This window comes from Argiope bruennichi, chromosome 5, assembly GCF_947563725.1.
Source record: "Argiope bruennichi chromosome 5, qqArgBrue1.1, whole genome shotgun sequence".
Classification (NCBI taxonomy): domain Eukaryota; kingdom Metazoa; phylum Arthropoda; class Arachnida; order Araneae; family Araneidae; genus Argiope; species Argiope bruennichi.
In genome coordinates this window covers 33,386,029-33,411,280 of record NC_079155.1, presented here as the reverse complement: position 1 = coordinate 33,411,280, position 25,252 = coordinate 33,386,029, and the positions used below count along the sequence as shown (strand labels likewise).

Genomic DNA, 25,252 nt, shown 5'->3' with positions numbered 1-25,252 from the left:
CACTTCCATAAAATGCAAAAAATATCTTTTCAATGATATCAGTTTAATTATTTTGTAATTTCTTTCAAACGATCGGAAATTTAAAAAAAAAATATTTTTTGAATAATTTTCGAAAGTAGATTTTATTGTTGAATTTAAATTCAAACCATTTTCATTGTTTCATCAAATATTTAAGTGCTCGATATTCATCCTTTGTTAGAAGGTTTCTGTCTAATATGCATATAATTTCACGCATAAGAAAGTCAAGTAACACTACCGTGAAAATAAGGGGATCTATTGTCATGAAAGTTATATTTTTAATAAAATTTATAGCATGGCTTCTTTGGATGTTTTATCTGTCCTGTTCATAGGGAATAGAGCAAATGTTCCTCATTAGCTATTGAAATTATAAGGATTTGATATTTTTTACAGTTTGAACTTAAAAATATTTCCTTGGGCAATTTTCGATCATTAATTTATATATAAGAGATTTTAATTGGAAATAGCACATACAATATTTCTATTGAACCAACTAGCCACCAAATTCGACTGGCATTCCTATAAAAATATTCATTTTAATAGAGTTATTTAAAAAAAAGTTGAAAAAATGGCAACTGTATACATTAAGTTAGTATTGCCCACAAAGTAAATAACGATTTAGAATTATTGCACAAAAATGTTTTTGAAAAAATATTATCACTTTGTACATCTGAATTTTTTTTTATTTTTTTTTATAATTTTAACTCTGTCGAATAGAAAATTGCTAATGCTTATTCAATCGAGCGAATTAAAAGCTGCTTACGCTTATTGTGTGTGTGTGTGTGTGTGTGTGTGTGTGTGTGTGTGTGTGTGTGTGTGTGTGTGTGTGTGTGTGTGTGTGTGTGTGTGTGTGTGTACATTAGCAGACTACTCTGTAAAACATTTTTATTTGTTTTGTTTTTAGTTCAATTGGCTTTAGCATCAATCGTTGATGGTTTTAATAAAGTTGTATTATGCATTTTTATCTTTCTTAAAGTAAAATGTAATTTTCCCGGAATGACAATAAAAAATATATAGTAGATAACGAAAAGAAAACATACAAAAGACTGAAAAAAATTTGAGAAAGATTTACTTTTGTTCATTTGTTTGATCTGTATATGCGCCATTTAATATACAAACACATAATGGTTTTTTAATTTTTTTTCAATTTTTTTATTGTATATATTAAATGGTTTTATATTAGTATTTCGAATTTATTTGGATTATTTTATTTTAATTCATATTTCAGAATTTCAAATTTTTAATGGATTCAGTTGATATAATATGAATCTTTAATTCCTGTTTTCTTACTTGGGGCTATTAAGTAAAAATTTAGGTCATTTTATTTATTTATTTATTTATTTATTTTTTTTTTTTTTTTTTTTTGCATCGTGATATATTTTTTCCAGTCATCTTTAAAATCATTTCTTTTAAAATGGGCATTTCTTTTTCGCTTTTCAATATAATACAGGATATTTGTATTTCTTTTTTTATACTATAGACATCATTCATATTTCAAATATTTTGTCCCATTAACAGTTCAAATACATATTGCAATATAATTGTTTTCCTTTTTGAGAATTTAATCGTACTTTTTCATAAACTAAGCATATTTAAGAACCTTTGTGCATTTTTAACCATGTGTTATTTTTCTACTTTTAAAACATTATGAGAATTTCTTTCAATTACAATATGTAAAGTAATATTATGCAAATTTCTCTTTTTCAAGGCTCTTTAAAGGTTCATTCCTTGACGGTCAAATATTATTTATAGGATTTTTTTAAAATGAGCAGTTTTAAAAGTCAGGTCTCTTTTATGAAAGCTAGCCAGTAGAAACGTAGTAAGCTCTTTGAAAACTCCCTGTGTGAAAGTATTCAGATCCTTAATTATTCTCCGGAAGACTCCTGTAATCAAAAAGAAACATTGGGAGTTCTTTGACCCAGGTTTATTTTTATTAATATTAATATCGCGTTTTGAAGCAATACGAAAACTATTTGGGGATGGGATGGGTTATCTTGATAATCTTTGATCCAAAGAATAGATAGACCAAAGATTTAAATTTTGTCCATGTTTGATCTATACTTAATTAAGTATTAAAAGTTATTCAAATAAAATTAAGATGTTTATTTAAGTTTATGAAGTGCCTTTACCCCTTTCAGATGCGTAAAAGCGATAAACTGATTTTAGGCAAACTTCTTTGATTTGTACTTAAACATTTATTTGCATCTATTATTATTTTGGATCTATATTAGTAAATGGCTCTCTTTATTACTGTCTAGATGAAAAAGTAAAAAATGTGATTGACTAACGAATAATTTCAATTACGTATTAAAGAAATGCTGGCAAGAAATTGAGAGAGAAAAATGCTAGCAACTGAACATCATTATTTTCAGATCAAAAAGTTTTTGTGATGATTGATTTCAACTAAGATAAGACGCCTTTTCTATTTCAAAGAAGTAATGCTTTTATTCTGTGCAATAAAGGAAACAGAAATTTTTAGGATAAATTAAGAAAAAACTCCGAAATTTTATTTCGAATAATTATAAAAATAAGAACTTAAAAAAGGAAGCATACAAAGATAATAAATATAATTTGGAAGAAACTTTCATTTGTCAAAAATCTTCTTTTCTCTAAATGCGCTCGTGTGTTTTTTGGCGCTTTGCAAGATAGTCCAATAAATCTAGAACACAGATTCCAAACGAGGTAATTATCCCCAGGTTCTTCAATGGATGCTGGAGCCTTTCATAGGGGTTAGTCCATGAGTAATGAATGGGACATTAAGATAATCATAGCATACGTACATACTTATTTATCAAATCAATATTATAACGTTCCTTAAATAGTAGATTTACCAGTCATTTGTGGTTGTATGTATTTTCCAAGTTAGATTTTAGAACTTTTCATAAATACAGATTCAGAAAGATCGCCAAATTTTGAAAAGAAAATTGTTGATATCATAAACAACGAAGAACTAAAAACAAAATTTGAAAATGAATATCAAGTTTTCTGTCTTCCTAAGTTAATACCAGCTCTCTACCCTGGATTATAACCAATAGTACAGAAATTTTCAATTGTTTTCGTTCATTGCGTTAAATTGAAAGTAGATTCAAGTTTAAAAGACTATTCACTGTCTAAGAAAGAGAAGAACCTTCATATCAATGAACAGAGGCAATTTCCGAGTGTCGTGATCGAAATTAGAAACCGACATCAATAAATTTTCAAATGATAATAATTTTCAACCATCTTCTTGCCTTTATTTTAAAATTTTTGATTGATTTTGAGTTTATTATTTAAGTTTCTATAAATAATTTTTTACTACATTTGATGTTTGCCATTATTTATACTTTATAATTCTTATGTAATAGATAATACTCAGAAAAAATTGTTAAAATTAATATGTAACAATATTTTAATAATTATTATAATTAACGACTGTGGGAAAAAAGGATGACGAAATTTTTCTCTTATTAAGGAAAGGATGGAAATTTTAATCTAGAATTACCAACTGGCACAGATATATTTAGAGAAGCAGGATTGTACATCTTAAAGAGATTCTTTAGAAGCTTAAATTAGAATTTTATTTAATTAAAAATTAACTTATCTTAATTTAGCCCATAGTAACTTCATTCTAAAATATTCTCTTATTTCGTGATCCAATTCCACTCTCGCTACTTAATTAATTCAAGAGAAGCTTTGTTAAATTGTTGAATCAGCTAAAATCTAACTTTCCCACCCTGCGCGTGAAGAGATAAAATACCGCTGATCAGGCAAATTCTTTTTTAAAATCTCCCTGTGTTTCCCCTACCTTGTCCACTCGTGTAACGAAAATCCCTATCGAAATCTCGTAATACATTAGCACTGTAAAGAAATATTTTCCCTATAAAAATCATAGGTTATATAAGAGCAGGGATAAAATGTCCAAGAGCTTTTTCCTCATTCCTTTCTGTGTCGTTCTGTGTGCTCATCGCTTGTACATATGCCTGCTTCTTCAAAATGAAATAAAACGATGTCACGAAAATAAAAGTATCTTCACTGTCTTCAAACTGCGCTCTGCTTCACAACAAATAATGTTACATATTAAAAAGTCGACAGGATACGAACCTGTGCAGGGAAACCTCAATGGATTTTGAATCCATATATAATTTAACACCCCAGTCAGTTACAAAATTTCCTCCTGCATATTTGTTATTTGGCACTTTACCTTATCCTCCTCCCTTAACTCAAAACCAATTTTATCCTCCAATAGAAGAAGCCAGGAAATTAGCTAAAGATAATACAACAACATATCATGATAAAAATAAAATAAGATATGATGCTAGATTTATAGATTCTCCATTCAAACCTGGTGACATTGTAATGTATGAGGAATTTAATTATCCAAATCGTAGAAAATCATCTCCAGTATTTTCAGGTCCATATGAAATAGTAACTTAAATTTCAGATGTAAATTATGAAATAACTAAACCAAATGCATTAACAAACAAAGCTACTGATATTGTCCATGTATCAAAATTAAGAACATATTATCCACCAGAAAAATTAAAATTAAGTCATGAATAATAATTTAAATTTAAAAAAAAATACCCCTTTTATTTCCCATGTTTCTTCCACATAAAACCCCCACTTTGGTTGGCCCTTTGTCTCCACTCGTAAGAGTTAGTTTTTCTTTTCTTCATGATGATGATGTGATAGGCGCCATCACAACATATTCTCAAATACCTCTGTCTTATTGAGAAGTGAGTATAGGGTCAACCTTACAATTAATTTCTATCTCTTTCTATTTTTATACTGGATATGTTGTTCTCCACTTTGGAAATAAATATTCCTGGATGAGAGTAGAGAGAGAATAAGAATTATGTCCCCCTTCTTGATGTCCTAATTTTGGGACATTAAGTTTCACCCACTACTAGAAATTGGTAGACAAGGTTTTACTATTCACCAGTAATTGGCTAACTAGTGGGTTGAAATTTTTCTTTTACAATTATACATTTTTATGTCATTTGTTTTTGAATATTTATATTATAAGAGTATTTTGAATCTCATATTATTATTTTCAGATTCAAGTGCTTTATACAAAAGTTAGAACAGTGTTGATATATAACTATTATATAAATTCAATTTGTTATTCCAATATTTTACATTCAATTTGATAATTTTGGTGTCCCTTCTACTATTTAAAGGACACTGTATGCAAACATTCTTTAGAGACATTCCTCATCAAATAGAGAAAATCTTACAGATTGAGAGATAATAGACTGAGTTTCTACAGAAAATCATTTGTACATTGCATATTTTAATATTATGATTTTCGGTGGTGTTGAATATTTATCCAATATATTCACAGATATCATATTATTTTTTGTGCTTTATATAATCTTGTTAAAAATCATTTTTATATTATTGTAAAAGTAAGGGAAACTCGGGTATCACTTTTAATATGCTTTTAAATTTTAGTTTCTTACTTGACCAATTTTTGATTTTGACTTTTAAATTTTAGTTTCTTACTTGACCACCATTTAAAGGTAAGGCTGTATGTCGAGGGCCCCGACATACTTCAGCGTCTTGCAGTGGGGGGAAAATTGTAATTATATTTTAACTCTAATTTCAATTTAATTAATTTTCAAGATTTTATCTTAATTTAGCCCATAGTAACTTCATTCTAAAATATTCTCTTATTTCGTGATCCAATTCCACTCTCGCTACTTAATTAATTCAAGAGAAGCTTTGTTAAATTGTTGAATCAGCTAAAATCTAACTTTCCCACCCTGCGCGTGAAGAGATAAAATACCGCTGATCAGGCAAATTCTTTTTTAAAATCTCCCTGTGTTTCCCCTACCTTGTCCACTCGTGTAACGAAAATCCCTATCGAAATCTCGTAATACATTAGCACTGTAAAGAAATATTTTCCCTATAAAAATCATAGGTTATATAAGAGCAGGGATAAAATGTCCAAGAGCTTTTTCCTCATTCCTTTCTGTGTCGTTCTGTGTGCTCATCGCTTGTACATATGCCTGCTTCTTCAAAATGAAATAAAACGACGTCACGAAATTAAAAGTATCTTCACTGTCTTCAAACTGCATCATACTTCACAACAAATAATGTTAGATATATATATATGGAAATTATCCAAATTCAATAAAAATTCAAAATTTTATATAAATTAAAGTTATATATATATATAATTACGAAATGGTAAAACGTATCCCTCACATGCCAATCTTGGCGACAAAAATTAACTACGGACGGCGTGAAAGTTGGCTATCTTGGCTACAAAAGGAATCTTCTAGAAGATTCCAGATGGTCTGAACTTTATATCAACCGAGACCAGTTATTCCTTGAAGTTTGGAGAAAGTTCTGGAACTTTCCCAAGTTTCCACCACTTCTTGCCAGTGACATCACTTCCTGTGGAGAGACTATAAAAAAGCAGCATTCAAGACCGTGGAAATTGGAGTATTAGACAGCAAGCAAGCTGCAGAACTAGTGATTAAATGCGCTGTGTTATTGCGTTTGATTGGCGTTATTTGTTGATGTTGAAATTTCTGTTGCTTAGTGCTATTTTAGAGTTTTCTTGTTAGACTTCGTGAAAATAAAGAGCTTTATTTTTGTAAGATCCTGCTTATTAGATTATCTTCAAAAACACCAACAAGGAAAATTTTGTAACATTTGGTGTCAGAAATGGGGTTAGTTGGATTTTCCTGTGCATTCCTTGGACCAGAGGAAGGGATGAAAAATTCGCAGAGCTACTTGCCATGATGGCAGAAACGAAGAAATGACAAGAGGAGATGAAAGTAGAATTAGAAAAGAAATTGAAAGCTGGATAGGACGAAATGAGGAAAGGCCAAAAGGAATTGAAGAATCAGATTCAGGTGCATGTCAAGAGTCAAGTCAAGGGAATTAAAGATCACGTTAACAGTTGCATAGATGAGATAGAAGAAGACGTACAGAGTGTCGAGAGAGAGATTGGAGAAGTGAGGGGCGAGGCTCGAACCAATATTGAAACTGTTCAGGAGAGGATCGGCAATCTCGAGAAGAGACTTAGTGAACTCGAGGACAGACCAAACAACTTCCTACCAAGTCCATAATTCTCGTATACCAGACCGACAGTCAAACCATTGACATTTAATGGACAGACATCATGGACTGTTTTTAAAACACAATTTGAAGTTGTCAGTTCTAAAAACGGATAGATAGATATTGTAAAAGCCAGCCAATTTGTAGCGTCTCTACAAATTGGCTGGCTTTTGTAGGATCACCAGCGGAGGTACTTAAAGGAATTCCATCTGAAAAGCTGACGGAACTAATGCGAATTGAAAAGGCACTGGAATCCAGATTTGGAGACAGACATCTAACCCAATTTTACAGAACAGAGCTGAAGACAAGACGACAGAAGGCAGGAGAAAACTTTCAAGTGTTAGCCGCGGATGTGGAGCGATTAATGAGCCTGGCTTACGCTGAATGCCCTCTAGATGTTTGGGAAAGCCTAGCAGCACAGTATTTCATCGATGACATCAGAGACGAAGGCAAGCAGCTTGCAACAAGTCTAATAGATAAAAAAGATCTAAACTCAGCTTTAACTTATAGCATGAAGTATGAGGCTGCAAAAACTGCTTCCCGGAATCCCAGACATATCAGACTGATTGAGATTCAAAATGATACCGGCGGAAAAAGTGATGACAAATTTGAATCACTCTGCAATATGCTGGAAAAATTATTGAATAGCCGTGATGGTGAAAAGAATATCCCTCACCGAAACCCGAATGTGACTTGCTGGAGGTGCAACAAAAAGGGGTACTTTCAGAGAGAGTGCTCAGTGGTTGTTTCCAAAACAGGGAAACTAACTTATGGCCGTCTTGCGGGTCGAAGACTGCCTTTTCTGAATGAAGCCTCTGAAGAAGGACTGAGAGTTTTCGCTCTTAGTGGAAATAAAAATGGGCTCTACTTAGAAGGACTTATTTGCGGCATCCAGTGTATGATGTTGGTAGATAAGGGAGCAAATGTCACACTTTTAAGAACAGACTTGGCCCAGAAACTAAAAGAACAATTTTATTACACTGCTCCTAATATTTCTTTAAAGACTGCTACTGGTGAAAATGCGAAAATACATGGCAAATTAGATGCATCCATTGAATTGGGATCAAGAAAATTTCATCATAAGATCTGCATAGCTGACATCACCAATCCCTATATTCTCGGTCTGGATTTCCTTCAAAAATTTAACTTTATTGTAGACCTTAAGAGAAACTAATTAAAGAAATGGTTGACAACGAAATAATTGAGGAAACTTCTAGCCCTTGGGCTTCGCCTATTGTTCTTGTCAAAAAGAAAGACGGATCGACAAGATTCTGTGTAGACTGCAGGAAGTTGAACGAAATTACTAAAAAAGACAGTTATCCTCTACCGCGAATGGATGATACCCTGGATGCTTTTAACGGAAGCCAATGGTTTGAAACGCTGGATTTAAAAAGTGAATACTGGTAGGTAGAGATCCGAGCTGAAGTTAGAGGAAAGACAACCTTCAACCACCGGGCAAGCCCTTTGGCAATTCAAGGTAATGCCTTTCGGACATTGTAATGCTCCTGCAACATTCGAAAGACTAATGGAGACAGTATTACTTGGACTATCGTCTGATGCCTATTTAGTATATTTAGATGACATCATAGTAGTAGGACGAACTTTAGCTGGACTATAGCCTCGACTATAGCTGGAGAATTAGCTCGAAACTGGATCTCATGTTATGGCGTGCCTGTGATTTTGCATTCTGATCAAGGAAAAAATTTTAATTCCGCGCTCTTTACTGAACTTTGTAACCTTTTGGGGATTGAGAAGACTCGAACGACAGCATTGCATCCCGAGTCCAATGGAAAGGTCGAAAGGTTAAATAGAACAATTTTAAATAATCTGTCTTTATTTGTTTCGAAAAATCAGACTGGTAGGGATGTACATCTGCCACTCTTTCTCTTGGCCTATAGGAGCGCAGAACATGAGGCGACCAGACTGACTCCAGCAGAAATTCTTTTTGGTCGAACGCTGCGATTGCCCTGTGATATTATCTTTGGACGATCGAGTGAAACACATTCCTCGCAGAATGAATACATAAAAAATTTGGAAGCGCGTTTGGAGAGCATACATGCTTTTGCCAGAGAGCGAATTAAACTCACCAGTGAACAATTGAAAACTCGTTACGACTCCAGAGCGACCGACCACCAATTTAAGGAGAGTGGTCTAGTTTGGATGTATAACCCGAAGCGACGGAAAGGTCTCAGTCCGAAGTTACAACAGAACTGGGAAGGACCTTATAATATTGTCAAGAGAATAAACGATGTCGTCTACAAAGTACGGAGATCGTCGAATGCCAAGCCAAAAGTCATCCACATTAATCCGCTGGCTCCGTACCGCGCCACTGATCATAATTCTATGTAATGAGACTGCCCGGGTCGTGCAGTCTTTGAAGGGCGGAGCAGTATTACGAAGTGGTAAAACGTATCCCTCACATGCCAATCTTGGCGACAAAAATTAGCGACTTGGCGAGAAACTTGGCAATTTTGGCGATGAAAGTTGGCCAATTTGGCGACAAAAGGAATTTTTTGGAAGAATCCAGATGGTCTGAATATTATATCATCTGAGACCAGTTTTTCCTTGAAGCTTGGAGAAAGTTCTGGAACTTTCCCAAGATTACACCACTTCCTGTGGAGAGAATATAAAAAAGCAAACACTCAAGACCGGGGGAATTGGAGTATTGGACAGCAAGCAAGCTGCAGAACTAGCTATTAAATGCGCTGTGTTATTGCTTTTGATTGGCGTTATGTGTTGGTATTGATATTTCTGTTGCTTAGTGCTACTTTAGAGTTTTCTTGTTAGACTTTTTGAAAATAAAGAGCTTTATTTTGTAAGATCCTGGTTATTAGATTTTCTCCAATGACACCCACATGGAAAATTTTGTAACAATATATATATATATATATATATATATATATATAACAGACGTAACAGATTTTGTTACTGAATTGAAATTCAAATCATTTTCATTGTTTGGTGAAATATTTAATCTCCTGATTTTCTTCTATACCTTAAAATTAAAGAAAAAGGATTTTGTTTAATATCTATGTAGTTAATATCAATGTACACAATTATTAGAAAATAGATAAGACGAAAAGTTTTCTTATTAATAACTCTATGAAGTTAAAAAACTTGAATACTTTAAGATAGTTTATATGTACAATGAATGGAATTAGTGTAATGCTGTTAAAATAACACGGCTCTAATGTCTATCACATTTGATGCTTAAAAGTATCTGCTTAGGGGAATCATTAGGATAAAGTTATACATAAGAGAATTTATTGAAAGTAAACAAAACCAATATTTATTCCTAGGTGAACCAACTAGTCACCAAAGACTAGTCACTACCACGTGATTATCTATAAGAAGAAAACTTTTTTTCTGCTGATATATTTTGTATGCAAAATACTCTTTCATTAATATGGCATACAGTGCATACAAATACAAAGAAAAGATGATAAAGTGTATTTCTTATTATCTATTCTATAAATTAATAATTTAATATTTATCGAAAACATTCAAAACTTATTTTATCGCTGTAATTAAGATGAAGTTGCATTTCTTTATAATGTAATAGGGTTCTTTTCATGCCACAGTCTTTTAAACTAATATAAAATCTGCACATCTAAACAAACAAACTAAAATTACTTTTCATAATTTATACTAGCTGACCCGGCAAACGTTGTTCCGCCATATTAATTATTTCTAGTGAATATTTTGGTTGTTAATTAAAAAATAACGAATGTATTGTAAGTATGTGGGGATGGGATCTATGACAGAAAGAGGAATGGAGAGCTGTAGACGATGATCGCCGATAAAAAGAAAAAAACACCAAGCATTCATTTTCTCAATACGATGTATTTCATTAACGTAACAAAAATATATAATGTTTGATCTCTTAAAAGTTAAACGTAAAGTGAAAAAGGTAATATATTTTTTTATCCTAAAGTATAAAAATGAAACAAAGAAAATCAATATTCATTTCGAAGAGAAATTGAGTGTACGATATTTTTTCTCAGTCCGTCTTTAGCCGATACAAACAAGCTCGACGAGAGAACATGTCACATATAATTGTCCGTGTGAACATGGTGTGCCGAAATCTAAGCCGCAAACAGACATCATTTAGCCTTGCGACTTATTGATTGTCATTGCGATTGCCAATCTAATAGGAAATTGTACGCGTTTAAATTCAATTGGCACGTCTGTGAGAATCATTGGAATTCGTGGCAGCAAAACATTTTCAGCTCGGAATTTGACATTCAAAATGGTGGCTTCGATAACGTTTTTCATCAATTTTTTAATGACCAATCGCGTACCATTGCACAGCCATGGTGGGTTCAAATTCCGAAGTAAAATAACCTGAGATCCAACTTTCAGTCGTAGAAGGTGTGGTGACATGCCTGGCAAATCCAGTGAATTCAAAAGCTCTGTTGGATAATTTACAGCTTCGTTGGCATCGCAAACTGTATCGATTGATTTGTATGATACCAAGTCGCGAGAATGTGTCAGCAGAGGGATCTTGTAGCATTTGGACGTGCATGCGTATTTTTAGCTGGACTTTTTCAACATTACGTCACAGTGGCGATGATTTCAAGCAAGCGGTGATCTCATCAGCGTACGTTGAACGTGGAATGACGGGATAGGGACACCCTAATTACCTAGCGTTATTAAATGTACCTTACGACCTATTCTCATACATACCAAATACACATAAAAACATTTCATAAAAATCGGTCGAACACATACACCGTGACACAAAATTTTTATTTATTAGATTATTTACATGCATTTTTTCCTAAACTATATGCATTTCATCTATAATAATTACAAATTGAAAAATTTATGAGAAAATAAATATGAAAAATGCATGAGGATTATAATTCACATAGAATCAAAATACTAATTTATATCATGACAAATTTGCAATCAGGGTATTTCCTCTTCTGAAATAATTTGATATTGGCAATATGAATATTATTACTAAATCAGAAAAAAAATTAAAATTTTGTTAACTAATATTAATTTTTATTTTTTAAATGAATTTTCGAAGTTTCATTTATTAAGACACAAATGCATGTATCGTATGTTTTTGTCAATGTGTACCTCAAACTGATTGATATTAAATTGATAAAAAGTTGCTAATCTTTATTTGAGGAAAAATACCAAAAAAAAATGGTGAAACTGATATATATTATAAAGAATTAGGAATAAAAATGAACAGAAATAAAAATTCCAAATATGTGCTATTGAAATAGTTTATCACATATATTCTGTAAAATTCTTAATTATTTTGAACAAATTTGTCAGAAGTGAAGAGAATTATAAAAGAAATGAATAAATATAATTTAAAAGAAATATGAAAACATTTTAAAATTTTTGTACTGATAGTTATTTTATAAATAAACATGAATTTTTCATTAACATAATTACTTTCCGGGTTTTTTAAATCTTTAGTTGAATTTTAAAATCCATATGAATAGCCCTTTTAGTCCTTTCTTCTTATATCATTTGAATACCAGTTCTTAACTTGAATACCAGTTCTAACCAGCTCTTTCAAGTAGCAAAATTCTAGGTAGCATAATGCATTATCGTAGTCAGATGTTAGATTGTACAGATGGTTCTATAATCGAGTTTTTCTTCGTTTGTCAAATGCCATTTATTTCCATATTTTTTTTATATATATAAAAAGCTCTTCCAAAGATTTCAATGAAGATGTGTATTTAGTTGATGGTAATCTCTGTCATCATGATAAAGTCATCATATGGATTTACGACAGGAATATGAATTATTTATAAGAATGCTTCATCGCGGTGAATGAGGGGAACATTTTTAAACTCAGATCTGCCATAAAAGAATACCCGATAGTTATCTCCGGGGACAGTCTCAGATTTCGATGTCCCCATACTACTTGTTATACAAACGGCTTTTCCCTCCTATTCTGAAGATGATTCTTCTGTATTTTTTTTTTTTTTTAGCTAATGGCAAAATTTAGCAGAGAAAAAGAAAAAAAAAAGGAAGAGACAGAAAGAGAGATTTAAATACACATCCCTCTGAGCTCTATCATAATGACGGGCTTAGATTGCTTTGGCAGAACACGCTATTCTTAAAGTAGCTGGATTTTGTTTCTTTCTTTACCGGAAGTAAAATGCCACTGTTGACCAAAGACAGTCCTTCAAGACACTCATGTTAATCTGCCCTTTATTCCATGCCTTGCAATCTGCATGTTCTTTTACATACAAGGAAAGGTCGTCAAACCTTATTTCGTGTTGTTCGCTTGCTACCGAATTGATGATTAGGTAGGTAATCGCACTAAGTGGCAGATTGGGACCTCCGAGGTGGAAACAGATTTGAACTTCTTTCTAACATTCATGTACGAAATGTCATTTTTATTTGTCTTGACGACTTTGTTCTTGATTTATTTTTCTTAACGACTGTTTTCTTGATGAAAAACAGCAAGTTCTTTTTTCAATAATTTTTTTTTCTCATTAAGCTTGTCTAGATAAATTTTTTCTAAGTACATAATTTAAAAACATCAGTCAAAGAAAGTAGTCTTTATCCTACTTCTATTTGAATAAGCTATGATTCATAAGTGGTCATTTATGAATCATAGTTTATTTTCCTAATCAGTTCCTTTCGAAAAGCTATTAGCTATGGTATGCTATTTTTTTACATTTAATAAATAGAAATCTAATATTACTCTATCTTTTAGCACTTTTGATGAGATAAAAAAATATTACACATTATTTCCTCATTTTTTTCTAGTATTTATAGCCTAAATAAAACTCCAATGCAATTTATTCCTGATATCAGTATGCTTTTATAATACTATTTATTCACCATCAAGGAGAAGGATACTTAAAATATTGTATAAGATATGTTTTGATTTCACTATATTTTATAGTACTATTACAAATGTACTAAGATTCAAAATAACAATTTTCTCTCTACTTAACAGCAGCGCGAGTTTAAAATGTGTTTATTAAAGAAATTAGAAAAAAAGAAAGATAATTTTTTTTCTCTTAAATAAAGAAATTTTATTATTACCATGTTCATCTTAATTATTTCGCATTAATGGGGGAAGTATTATTTATTTTCACCATTATTCAATGATTATTGACTTAGGGTTGCCTTTTTCTGAAATTAGATTTTTTAAATTTTATGATATATATCTATATATATATATATATATATATATATATATATATAGAGAGAGAGAGAGAGAGAGAGAGAGATAGAGAGATAATATGTGTGTATGTGTGTGTAAACACATAAATTTTGAGAAATTTCATAGTCGAAGAGAGAAGACACCTTTGTAGTTTTAAATCTCGCTTTACACCTTGTCGCTTCTTGCGACAAGGTACGTCTACATCACAAAAAAAAGGGGGGGCAGAAATATTTATCATCGGTCATTATATACCATGAGATTCCGATAGGGATCTCTGTACATGTGTAGATTTAGTATAGGGAAATCTAGGTATCTTTTAAAAGAATTTGTTTAGATTGACAATTTTCCCCCCACCCACCCGGAGCGTGTGATCCGCTGATTTAAGCATCCCTACAGAGAGCGCTTGGAGCGTTAACTAAACAAAAAAGCGGAATGGGATCAGGAAACAAGAGAACACCCTAGAATGAAGTCAATATAGATTATGTTAAGAAAAAAAATTAGAAAATCAACTAGGATTTAATTTAACCAAGAGATATCATTCAATATACATATCCAAAATTGTTTTAAATAAATAAATTATCATAGGAGGAACTTTAATATATTGTGACCTTAGGAAATGTGAAAGGGCCAACAAAAAATATTGTTAACGAGGAGAAAACTTTAGAGATCGTAATGTAAAAGCAGGACAAACTGAACTTGATAAATAAGTGAAATAATTTTTTACCAATAAAATCTGTATCAGAAATATATTTTCAGAGAAGTTTTGAAACTCTGTGAATACAGATAGTGGGAGAGTATCAATGCCTCAAAACCTTCCTTAATTTTCCTTGTACGAAATGAAAATGTAATCGTCCTTTCTATAAAATCAGCAAAATTAAATCAATGGCTGGAGATGGTGGATTGGTTCTTTGCTTTTCCCTAATCATTTTAAATGCATTGTCGAAATTGATTCAATTGTTGAATGGAGACTATAAAAGTTTCATTTTGAGGTGTTTCTCTAGAATGAAGAATGGGGGCTGCAAGCAACCATTAGTGACATATCTAAACGTAATGAACTTCAGTATGCAATAAAAGCGTACGAAATTCGGAGATTGCTTAGGGATGGGGAATTGGTTCTTTCATTTTCTTTATTATTTTTAATATATAGATTTCTTTTAATTAATATTTACATTACAAATGAAATAAATCCTTTAAATGTTTTTTGAATCCTTAATTAGATTCTATATTCTAATTTAGACGTGCAAAATTATATTCTTCGATTAAAGAAGGCGAAAGGCACATGAGATATTTAAGCATGCTCTAATAATATTTGTCTTTCAAATTATTACTACTTTAACTTAAATATAGAAATATATCGAGAATTCAATAATTACGAATATGGCTCGTCATTTCAGTACATGAGGTTATGAGTAATTATATAGTTATCTTGCATTTATTGGATTTTATTGGGTTAATTTATTGGATTGAAAATTGATGATATATATGTTCTAGAAATATCTAAATGAGCATGCACCTCATATAAACTGATTCATAAGACGAATAGAGAAGTATGGAATTCTAATGGCACAATAATTTTAAGTACTGGATTTTTCTGGTATCAGCAATTATTGTTAAATGTTTGAATTTGGTAAAATTTTAACTTAATGCAACTATAAACTTTTATTTTTCAAACTTGAACGAAATCAGCAGACAAATTCTTCTGAAATATTTTATAAGAAGTTAAATGAATGCTATTATTATCTAATAATTAGCAACGTACCCATTAATGAGAATATTACTACTGTAGTCAAAAAAACAAAATATTCAGGGTTTTTTTGGGTTTTTTTTTTTTATACTTAAGCTAAATATTCAAAAAAAAAATTTGCTGCGTAATAAATATTTCTTTATTAGAAAATTTTAGAAACTAGATTGGGAAAGTAGAAATAATTTTCATACTCACATTAATATAATTATAAAATAATATGCCTAAAACATTTTTGTAATTGTTAGATCGTTTTTGGCTAGATATACACGGCTGAAAATAATCCTTTTAAACCTAAGATGAAGTGCTTGATTTTGATTCTTTTTTTAATTTGCTTTGTAAGTGAAGAAGAAACCTTGAAAGATAATAAATCATTTCGAAAGCAGTTCGTATTAAGATACATTTGATACGCCGTGTAACTGTGGCCTGATTTCAGAGTTTCGTTTGCGAAACCAGTTTTGTTGCTTGTATCAGTTTCACACGATGTCTAACTTAGAGAAGCTTGAGATGCTATAACACTCACATACACAATGAAATGTAACTCCAAAAGTAGATTTGTCATTTTCATCTGGCGGACATCTTATGTCAAAAAGGAAGAGATGCATTTCCAGCATTAAATTACGTTCACGTTGAAAAGCGGCACGAATTTTAATTGTCTTTATTAAAGGGATTAGAAAAAAAGTGACATTTTTTTTTTTTGGCTCTTGAATAAAGAAATTGTATCGTTAATGTCTTCCTCCTAATGTAAATAATTTTTATTTAACTCCAGTAATTATTTTGTTTTGAAGCGGAAAAACATTGTCTATTTTCACCATTTTTCACATATTTAAGATTCCTTTTTCTGAAATTAGATCTTTAAATTATATGATTATATGTTTCCACCAATGATTCTGCCAAATTTGATCACTCCGATGGAAACATTATTTGCAAATTTTAAAATTACAGATTATATTTCAAATTCTTATTGATTAAAAATTAGACTACATTCCTACGATTCAAATATATGGAATTTTCGTTACAAAGAGGGCTTTATAAAACCTTTGCAATTTTAAATTATGAGTAGAGATTGAACTCGATGAATAACGTATCTTCTAGCCGACTTTAATGCAATTTGACCACGATAAGATGCTAATCTTACCTATTCTAAGATGATTATATCATAGTGAAGGATGGTATATCAAATCTGATTAACGTGGATTATGGGAACTTTAAAACAGAAATATTTAATTCATATTCTGTTATTACTTTTGAAATATACTTTTAGAAATAAAAATAAAATCGCAGTAATGTGAAAAGCATATCATCAGGAATATTATCAGTAGTTTAACTATATTTATAATTCTTTTCGAATTAAACGATATATTTTAGCGTCATTTTTTAAAGTACTGAATTTATTTTTTTAAAAAATTGGTAAAAGCAAGGATCATATACCTTTTTCTTAAAGTGAAATGAAAATCACAGATTAAAATTCAAGCCACTGGCTCTTTTTTCATGCTAATGAATAGAAACATCATCTTTTCAAATCGAAATAGTCCAATGGGATATCCCAGAACCATTTGAGCTTTCATTAGCTCCAGACATACGCCACCTGAGCACTCTCATGCGAATGGGGGGTTTTCCACTCACCCCCTCCAATCGTTCTGTACCTGCCGACAGAGGTCCGGTCGACCAATGAGCTCTCTGCTGTGGCTGTGGGACTGCTGTATCGTCCGTCGTCTGCATCCAAAGGGTGGTCGAGACGAGTCGCGCGTGCACCTTTGAGGTTACCTGAGGTTGTCCTTTCCTTATCAGCCCTCTCAACCTCTTGGTCTTTCATCATCGGGTCGGATATCCTACGAAGCGGCCGCCGAGCGACGGCGAATCGGGAGGATGCGGCAACGTCGGCGATGACCATGCATCGCCGATCGCTGACCACCGGTCTTCTGTCGCATTTGTACAGCGTGCTCTTGCTGTTCCTGATTCTCAACGCCACCGATCACCTCAGGTGAGTGAATGTTTCAACTCTCTTTTTCTTTTCTTGTTGAGGCTGGATGGATTGAAATTATGCGTGCGCTGTCAAGATGATAAGATAAGAGAGAAAGAGCGCTGTTTCTACGGGAAGAGTGATGTTTGAGAATTCGCAAATAATGTGGGATAGAACCAGGTCTTTTTTTTTTTTTTTTTATCCTTTTCATTTAAGAACAGTATTATCTGTGATTTCATTATTAGTAGTGCGATTTTAATATTCTCTCATTAGATTGGTATTGGAATCGGAATGTTTTTCTCATTCAGATTGCTTTTTTTTTAATTTGTGTATTTAAATACCTCTCTTAATTTTTACTTTTTTTTATAAGAATTTTTAAACTTCTTTTTTTTTTAGTATCTTTAATTGCTCATACATGTTTCTTAAAATACTAGGCACATTTTTTTTTTCATTTTTCATGCATTTTTGATTTTTAATTTCTAAGATTGCATTTTGACATCTACGATTGGCTTCACTTGACGCTATCTGTTATTAGTTTATCGAAATTGGAGATTGTCGCTTTATTTTATTTTAAGACATTCGGATAATTAAGAAAAAGAATCAATAAATTACTTGGTTATTCTTTTTCAGTATATTTTTTTATGATGATTGCAGGGATTTTTTTTCCGCTGCCCTTAAAATATATTTAAATTCTTAGAAAGAATTTTTAAAAGTTCTTGTTATATTGTTCAGATGTTGCATTAGTAGAAAAAAAGGGTTTTAAAGCAATTTATTTGTATTCGGAATGTAAAAAGGATTTCAAAGAGTTTTCAAAATCATTTAACCGAATAAAATGTGGATTACAAATTTTTAAAAAATATATATAATATTGAAAACTTTTGAATGAAATTTTAAACATTTATATATAAAGAAATTCTATTCAAAAAAAAATTCTGCTCAAACGTGATAGAGTAATGATAATAATCATAAGTACTTTCTAACTGAAATTGAAATAAAAGGAATAGAACTGATTGAAAAATGAAATTAATTTTTTACATGGAGTTTAAAATAATTTCTCTAAATTATTGTAACATATTTGCGTCCTTTACCCAGCGCACTTACTGTGTCACGAAGTATCAGTATAGTTTTAATGATTCCTACATATTTTGAATATGATTATTAAAACTATATTGTTAACTATTGTTAATCTATTGTTAATGAGCAGATATTTTGCTTCTTAGAAAATTAACTGAAAAGTGTAGCCAAGATAATTAATTGAAATGCAGGCATTTTTATGAATTTTCAGAAATACCTTTCTTATTCTATTTTCATAAAAGTGTTAATATAGCCAAATATTCATTTTCATATCATTATTTCGAATCAATAAACTAAACATTTTTATCTTTTAAATTTTTTTTAGAAAAATATAACATTTGAAAAGCGTTTGATTTATGCGATCCAACAGATAAAAGGTCAACGCAATAAATTAATAGAAAGCTCAGCAAGCAGACGTCGCTCTAATTCGTTAAATATATGCTACTTCCCTTTGCGATAGCGCATCCGCAGCAATTATTATCGCATTAGTATTGTGTGAAAAAGATTTCGTTCTATTGTCATAGGGTGTGACCAGTTGATGTTTTAGATGGGTCTAAAGAAAAAAAAGGTATTTTTGGAATGCAATGCTTGCAACTTTAATTATTAGTTTAAGAATTAAAAAAAAATGCTTTCAATTTTTTAAATAAAATAGCAAACCTTAATATCTTTATTTAGTTTGATTACTATCAACAAGAATTACTGCAACTGTCTTTTTATTAATCTTGGTACTCAAGAATCAGAGAAATATATCGTAATTACAGCTTATATACACAGAGATTTTGTTTGAGGGGAAGTTAGTTAATTGAATGCTATATGAAAGCTAATAACGGACTTTAGATTGTTATCATTTTTTTATTCGTGCTTCTTATTCTTCAATGTTTTTATCAACTAGATAAATTATTAACTAATCAAATGAATTGGCATTTACATTATGACATTTAATAATAGTATTCTTAAATGAAAAAGCGATTTGCTGACTAAAAACTTTCAAGGCCTGTTTATAGAAAATATTGTAAACATCACGTACTATTGATGGAATAATTACTCAGATTAAAACTCTTTCTATCCAACAATTGACGTAGAAATTATAATAGATTTCACTGCAATTCATCCATAATTTTATTTTATTTGTGAATGATTTTCTTTAAAAATAAAAGTAAGGATATAGCACTGAATTTTTTGATTGAATATTTAAAGACTTATTATTTCTTTGAAATGATGATTTAAATTTTATTTTTAAAAAAATTAATTTAGACGATAAAAATTGATAAACTTCCCTTAAAGATATTAAACATGGAGAGGTAACAAAATATGAAGTATCTTTGTAATTAAAACTAAATATTTTCATCCAAAAGCGAAAAAGTCATTATAAATTATTTTTTATTTAAAAATAACCACAAAAAATGGCAACAAATGTCAAAAATGACGACAATTTCTAACTAATTCTTATTTTATTAACAAACGATGTTCAAGTAAGATATTGATTATGAAATGATGTATGTCAATTTACATGGAAGTAATGAAGATATTTATTTCCGCTTGGAAAACGTTAAATGATTAAAAAATATATTTAATTGCTATTTAATGTGAAATGCCAGTTATCCTAAAGATTTTATGCGGAAATGTTATAAAAAACGAAAGATATCTTTTTTTATCAAATAATGGTAATTACTAAAAAAACCTATTTAAGTAAAAACTAAATCTTAAAATACAGCCATTTCAGTACCATGGAATTCTCAAATTTTAATACAAATATCTATTAAAGAGAAAATCTCATCATCGGTGTTCTTTTATTTTAAAATAATGGCAAATATTTTTGTTTTATTTTGATAAAGTGAATAAATTACTTTCAAAGCAACAGGTAAAGAAAATTTTAACTACTATTTTCAATAGAGTTTTTAACATTAGTTCAATTAGTTCAGTATCAAGACTTTCTCCGACGAAATGTATGCATTATAAATTTTAAAAAAATGATTTATCGATGTAAAACATTTGAATTCGATAAATGTAAGCTGTAAACATTTGGTAAGGTAAATTATATTTTTAAATAAAAATTGGGATTGTAATTAAATCTCATCTATTGTATTTAACTAAAACCATAATAAGGAAAATATATTAATGAAATTATATATTATTAATAAAAATATAACCAAAAAAAGAAATATTCCCTTTTATTTCAAATGCATTTCTTGAACAAAATTGTAATACAAAATATAAATTAAACCGTTTTATTAGTTTCAATGGTAAAATGTTCGGCATTGACAGGTATTCGAATTAAATTTAAATTTAAATTCAAGAAACCATTCTAAAACTAGTCTAAAAGACAATTTTAGTCAAGTACGAGTAATTAATCAATTCCAAAATCTTGATCAAGAGGTGAATACATGAGAGAATCTGTATAACTGTATTTTGAATATCTCTTATATTAAAACTTTCTAGTAATTTTGTTAATTTCATGAACTAACGGATAGCACGGACTGCGTACTGAGAATTTTAAAAATATTTTAAATTATAAAATGGCATAGTTTATTGCAAATTTAAAAGCTAAAATGTATTTATCTTGTTACGAACTTAAATAAAAAAAAATCCCTTGCTCTTTTTATTGCTTGAATAAACAAGACAAGATAACAGATCGGGGGAAAATGAGGCATAAACTTATGATGAGATCACAGTTCATCTTTTAATTTACATATTTTTTAATTATAATATTCCAGATAAACAAACAAAGAACTTTAGACAGAATATCAATAAGAATCAATCATCTGTGCAGATTTTGTTTCTTGTAACTAATAATAACTGTTCCAGTGATTGAACTTATTAAATTAAATATAATTTCATGTGTTGAATATTTAGCAGATTAAACGAAACTAAGTCAGTTCTGATATGAATTGACCTTTCTGATCTTTCCCTACGTTCAAGAACAAACGTCTTACATCAATTTTAATCTGTAACTATCAGTTTTATTCTTTCTCAAATACATGTGCTGATTAAAATTCCAGAACACTGACCGCTATTAAGAGCAAAAATTTTAATTAATCTCGTTTAATTTCTTTTGCAAGTGCTTTTCAAAATGCACCGTTATAAATTACTTTTTTACAGTTCAATTCCCAGGCATAATTTGACATTTTCGTAAACATCTTATTGCCAAAGAAAAACTCATTTTACCTTTTATTTAATACTAATCGCATCAGGCTAGAATGAGTTGCCGAAAATATTCGTTACAGTTTCATTTAAGATAAATCGTTTACATATAATTTGATGTCCATGATTCCACCAAATTGTAGAACATTAAAGTCGTGTTATTTTAATTGTCTTATTTAATTCGGTTTATTGTGTGCATAAACCTTTCAAATGAAAAAACATCTTAGCATTATTAAAAACGTAAATATCTGGTTAATCTATCTTCTAAATTTTGCAACATTGTGACTTCATTTTTTTAAATTGTTTTGTAGACTGCACAGAAATTAAACGAATTCCTTCTTCTTTAACATTAAACAATGTAAGAAAATTCCGCGATTATATATTTTATAAAACAATGAAAATGATTTGAACTTCATATCAACAATGATTCTATTATTGGCAATTAAGGAAAAAAATAAAGTGAAGTAGTCAAAATTCTCCAAAATTTTTCCCACTTATTAAACAGATATCATTAAAAAGATGATCTTTTAAATTTTGAAACTGTGTAAATCTTATTTTTGTCTAGTAATAGCTGATAATGGTTTTATTGGAAAAAAGGGAAAATTTACTTTAACATTTGAAGATTATAATTAAAATTTCAAAAAGAATTCTCCATGCCATGTCCATTTCCATCTATCAAGGTATATATTTGCCAAATTTTGCAGCTTAAGTCAAACAATCTGACCTATAAAGTGCCAATGTATAGCAACATACACAAGAAGAGATAATCATCTTTGTTATTAATAGATATTAATAAGATGGGTATTTTTAAGATTTTGATTTCAAAATGCAATTCTAAATTATGAAGAGAATTGTATTCATTTGAAGTATTTGTATTTATATTGATAATTTTGAGACAAATTTTTGAAATTTTACTTTGTGAAATTATTTTATGTTAGATCCTACTTATTAACATATCGTGGAATAATCACAGTGTGGCAATAAGATATACCTGTATCTAATAATGATAGATATATTTAACTCAGAACTTTATTATTAACATGACGATATTACAAAAAGACATTGATTAAAAATCTTTTATTTATTGTAATTATTTCAGAATTTATGTAATTAAAATATTATGTAATTTCTTTACAAAGAAGCATCAGCTAATAGCTTATATAAATTTTACTAATTTCATCTTATCAGTTGAAAAATAAAATATTCCTCTTGATTTATATGTTACATACATTATTTCCTTTATTAATTTTTTAAATGCATTTTACAGCTTTTCGAATAATATAACAAAATAAATCAAAAACTTTAGGTAAAAGCATGATTTTTGTAGCTGCAGATATCCTCAGAAGCCAATTTAAAACAAATATCAGACTGCTTGGGGAAAAAAAGATAATACATAGAAGAAATCAATTTTGCATACAAATTAGGTGGGCCTTGATTTATAACCCAGATATATGATTAAAGCGATATTAGCGTAATTCCTTTTATCTCATGCAATCTATTATCGGAACACTTTGGAGAAATTTTTATGTAAAAAACAAAACCATGCTTATCATTGCTGTGAAAGAGACGATTTAAATATTCATTCAGCAAGCCATTTTGAAAACCATTGCTGATTCCAGCGACATACATATTAGTTATGTATTCGAATTGCAATGCACTTTAAAAACTGTCCCTGTACACTGGTAATGGAATAACATGATTTATAATTTAAATTTTGGAACTTAATAAAGAAATTTAATTTTACTGGAAGGTCTTTCTTCCCGTAATTAACATTTTTCTTTATTCACAATACTTTGCGGCATTAAGGTTAAGTTAATAGCCATACTTTGCGATCGCTTGCTTTTAATAACAGCTTAATGGATAAAATAATAATCCTAAAAGTTCATAGCGAAATAAAACAATAAAATAGACCATAATTCATAGAAAATATAAATGTTCTAGACAGCTTATCGTTATATATAAGAAAAATAACTATGCGATTAGAAATAAATCAATTATGAAATGAAGTTTTCTTGTTCTAGATAGAGATTGTCAGATGCTTTTTGTACTGTGTAGTGGTAAATACAAGAGAAACTTTATAATAGCGATACAAAGATTAAATTTTGAATTCCGTTTTATCTCCACTTATATTGCATTTTCCTAAAATTTATTCATATAATCGATTAAAAGTTGTAAGTAAGAAATGTTTTATCGCAATATCTAGAAAAAGAAAAATGAAATTGGCTTCTAAAAGGAATCTTTACATTCAATATCGATGTGTTAAGCCTCATTTAAAAAAATTAAGGAAGCAAAACATCAATTAATTAGCTATATTTCTTATTTGGAATACTTAATATTTATGCAATATTTTATTATATAAGTGATTTTAAATAATTGTTTTTAAAGTAGGGTTTATACAAAATTATTTGATGGAAATAGCTAAAAAAACCTGTTTAAATTGAAACTATAGATATATTCCCAAAAGTGATTATCTGCTTTATTCTAAAATTGTATAACAACATGTTATATATATATATATTATTTATATATATATATATATATATATATATATATATATATATATATATATATTATAGTATATATATATTATATACATATTATCATTTTAATTAATCTTAAAATATAATCATTTGTAACGTTATGTAAATTATTAAATATATTGTGAATTATATGAAAGCGAAAACACTCTTTAATACATCTTAATATTTTTTTTTCTTTTTTGTATTTTAACAAAGCGCAAGTCTTTTTATAAAACTGTATAGCTAATAACCGAAGAAACACGTTTTTTTTTAAATCAAGATTTTTATTTTTAAATATAAGTAAATGTCTATTTAATATCATCATAATAACCATCATTACATTTTATATTCATCTTTTTAGATGAAGGGAATGAATTTTAAATTTGCGCCTAATCAAATCCTAAATAATCAGTATTTTTTATACATTTTAAGTCTTCTACATTTTTATATCAAATAATACTATTTGCAAATGAATTTAAATATTACGTTTGAACATGATGAGATATATATAATAATAATTTAAATAAATTAAATCATAACGTGTTTTCTAACGTAACAAAAATTGTAAACGAGTTTTTATCTCTCTGAATTCCAGA

At 29.7% G+C, this 25,252-nt stretch overlaps 1 protein-coding gene across 1 annotated transcript in view; it reads left to right on the top strand.

Moving 5' to 3' along the window:
• The first annotated feature begins 17,658 nt into the window (after positions 1-17,658).
• The window catches only part of LOC129968641 (protein Wnt-7b-like), a 193,363-nt gene continuing 185,769 nt past the window's right edge, over positions 17,659-25,252 (top strand). The window contains exon 1 of the mRNA XM_056082736.1: positions 17,659-17,943. Coding sequence (XP_055938711.1) covers positions 17,846-17,943 — 98 coding nt within the window. The 5' untranslated portion in view covers positions 17,659-17,845. The remainder of the gene's footprint in view (positions 17,944-25,252) is intronic.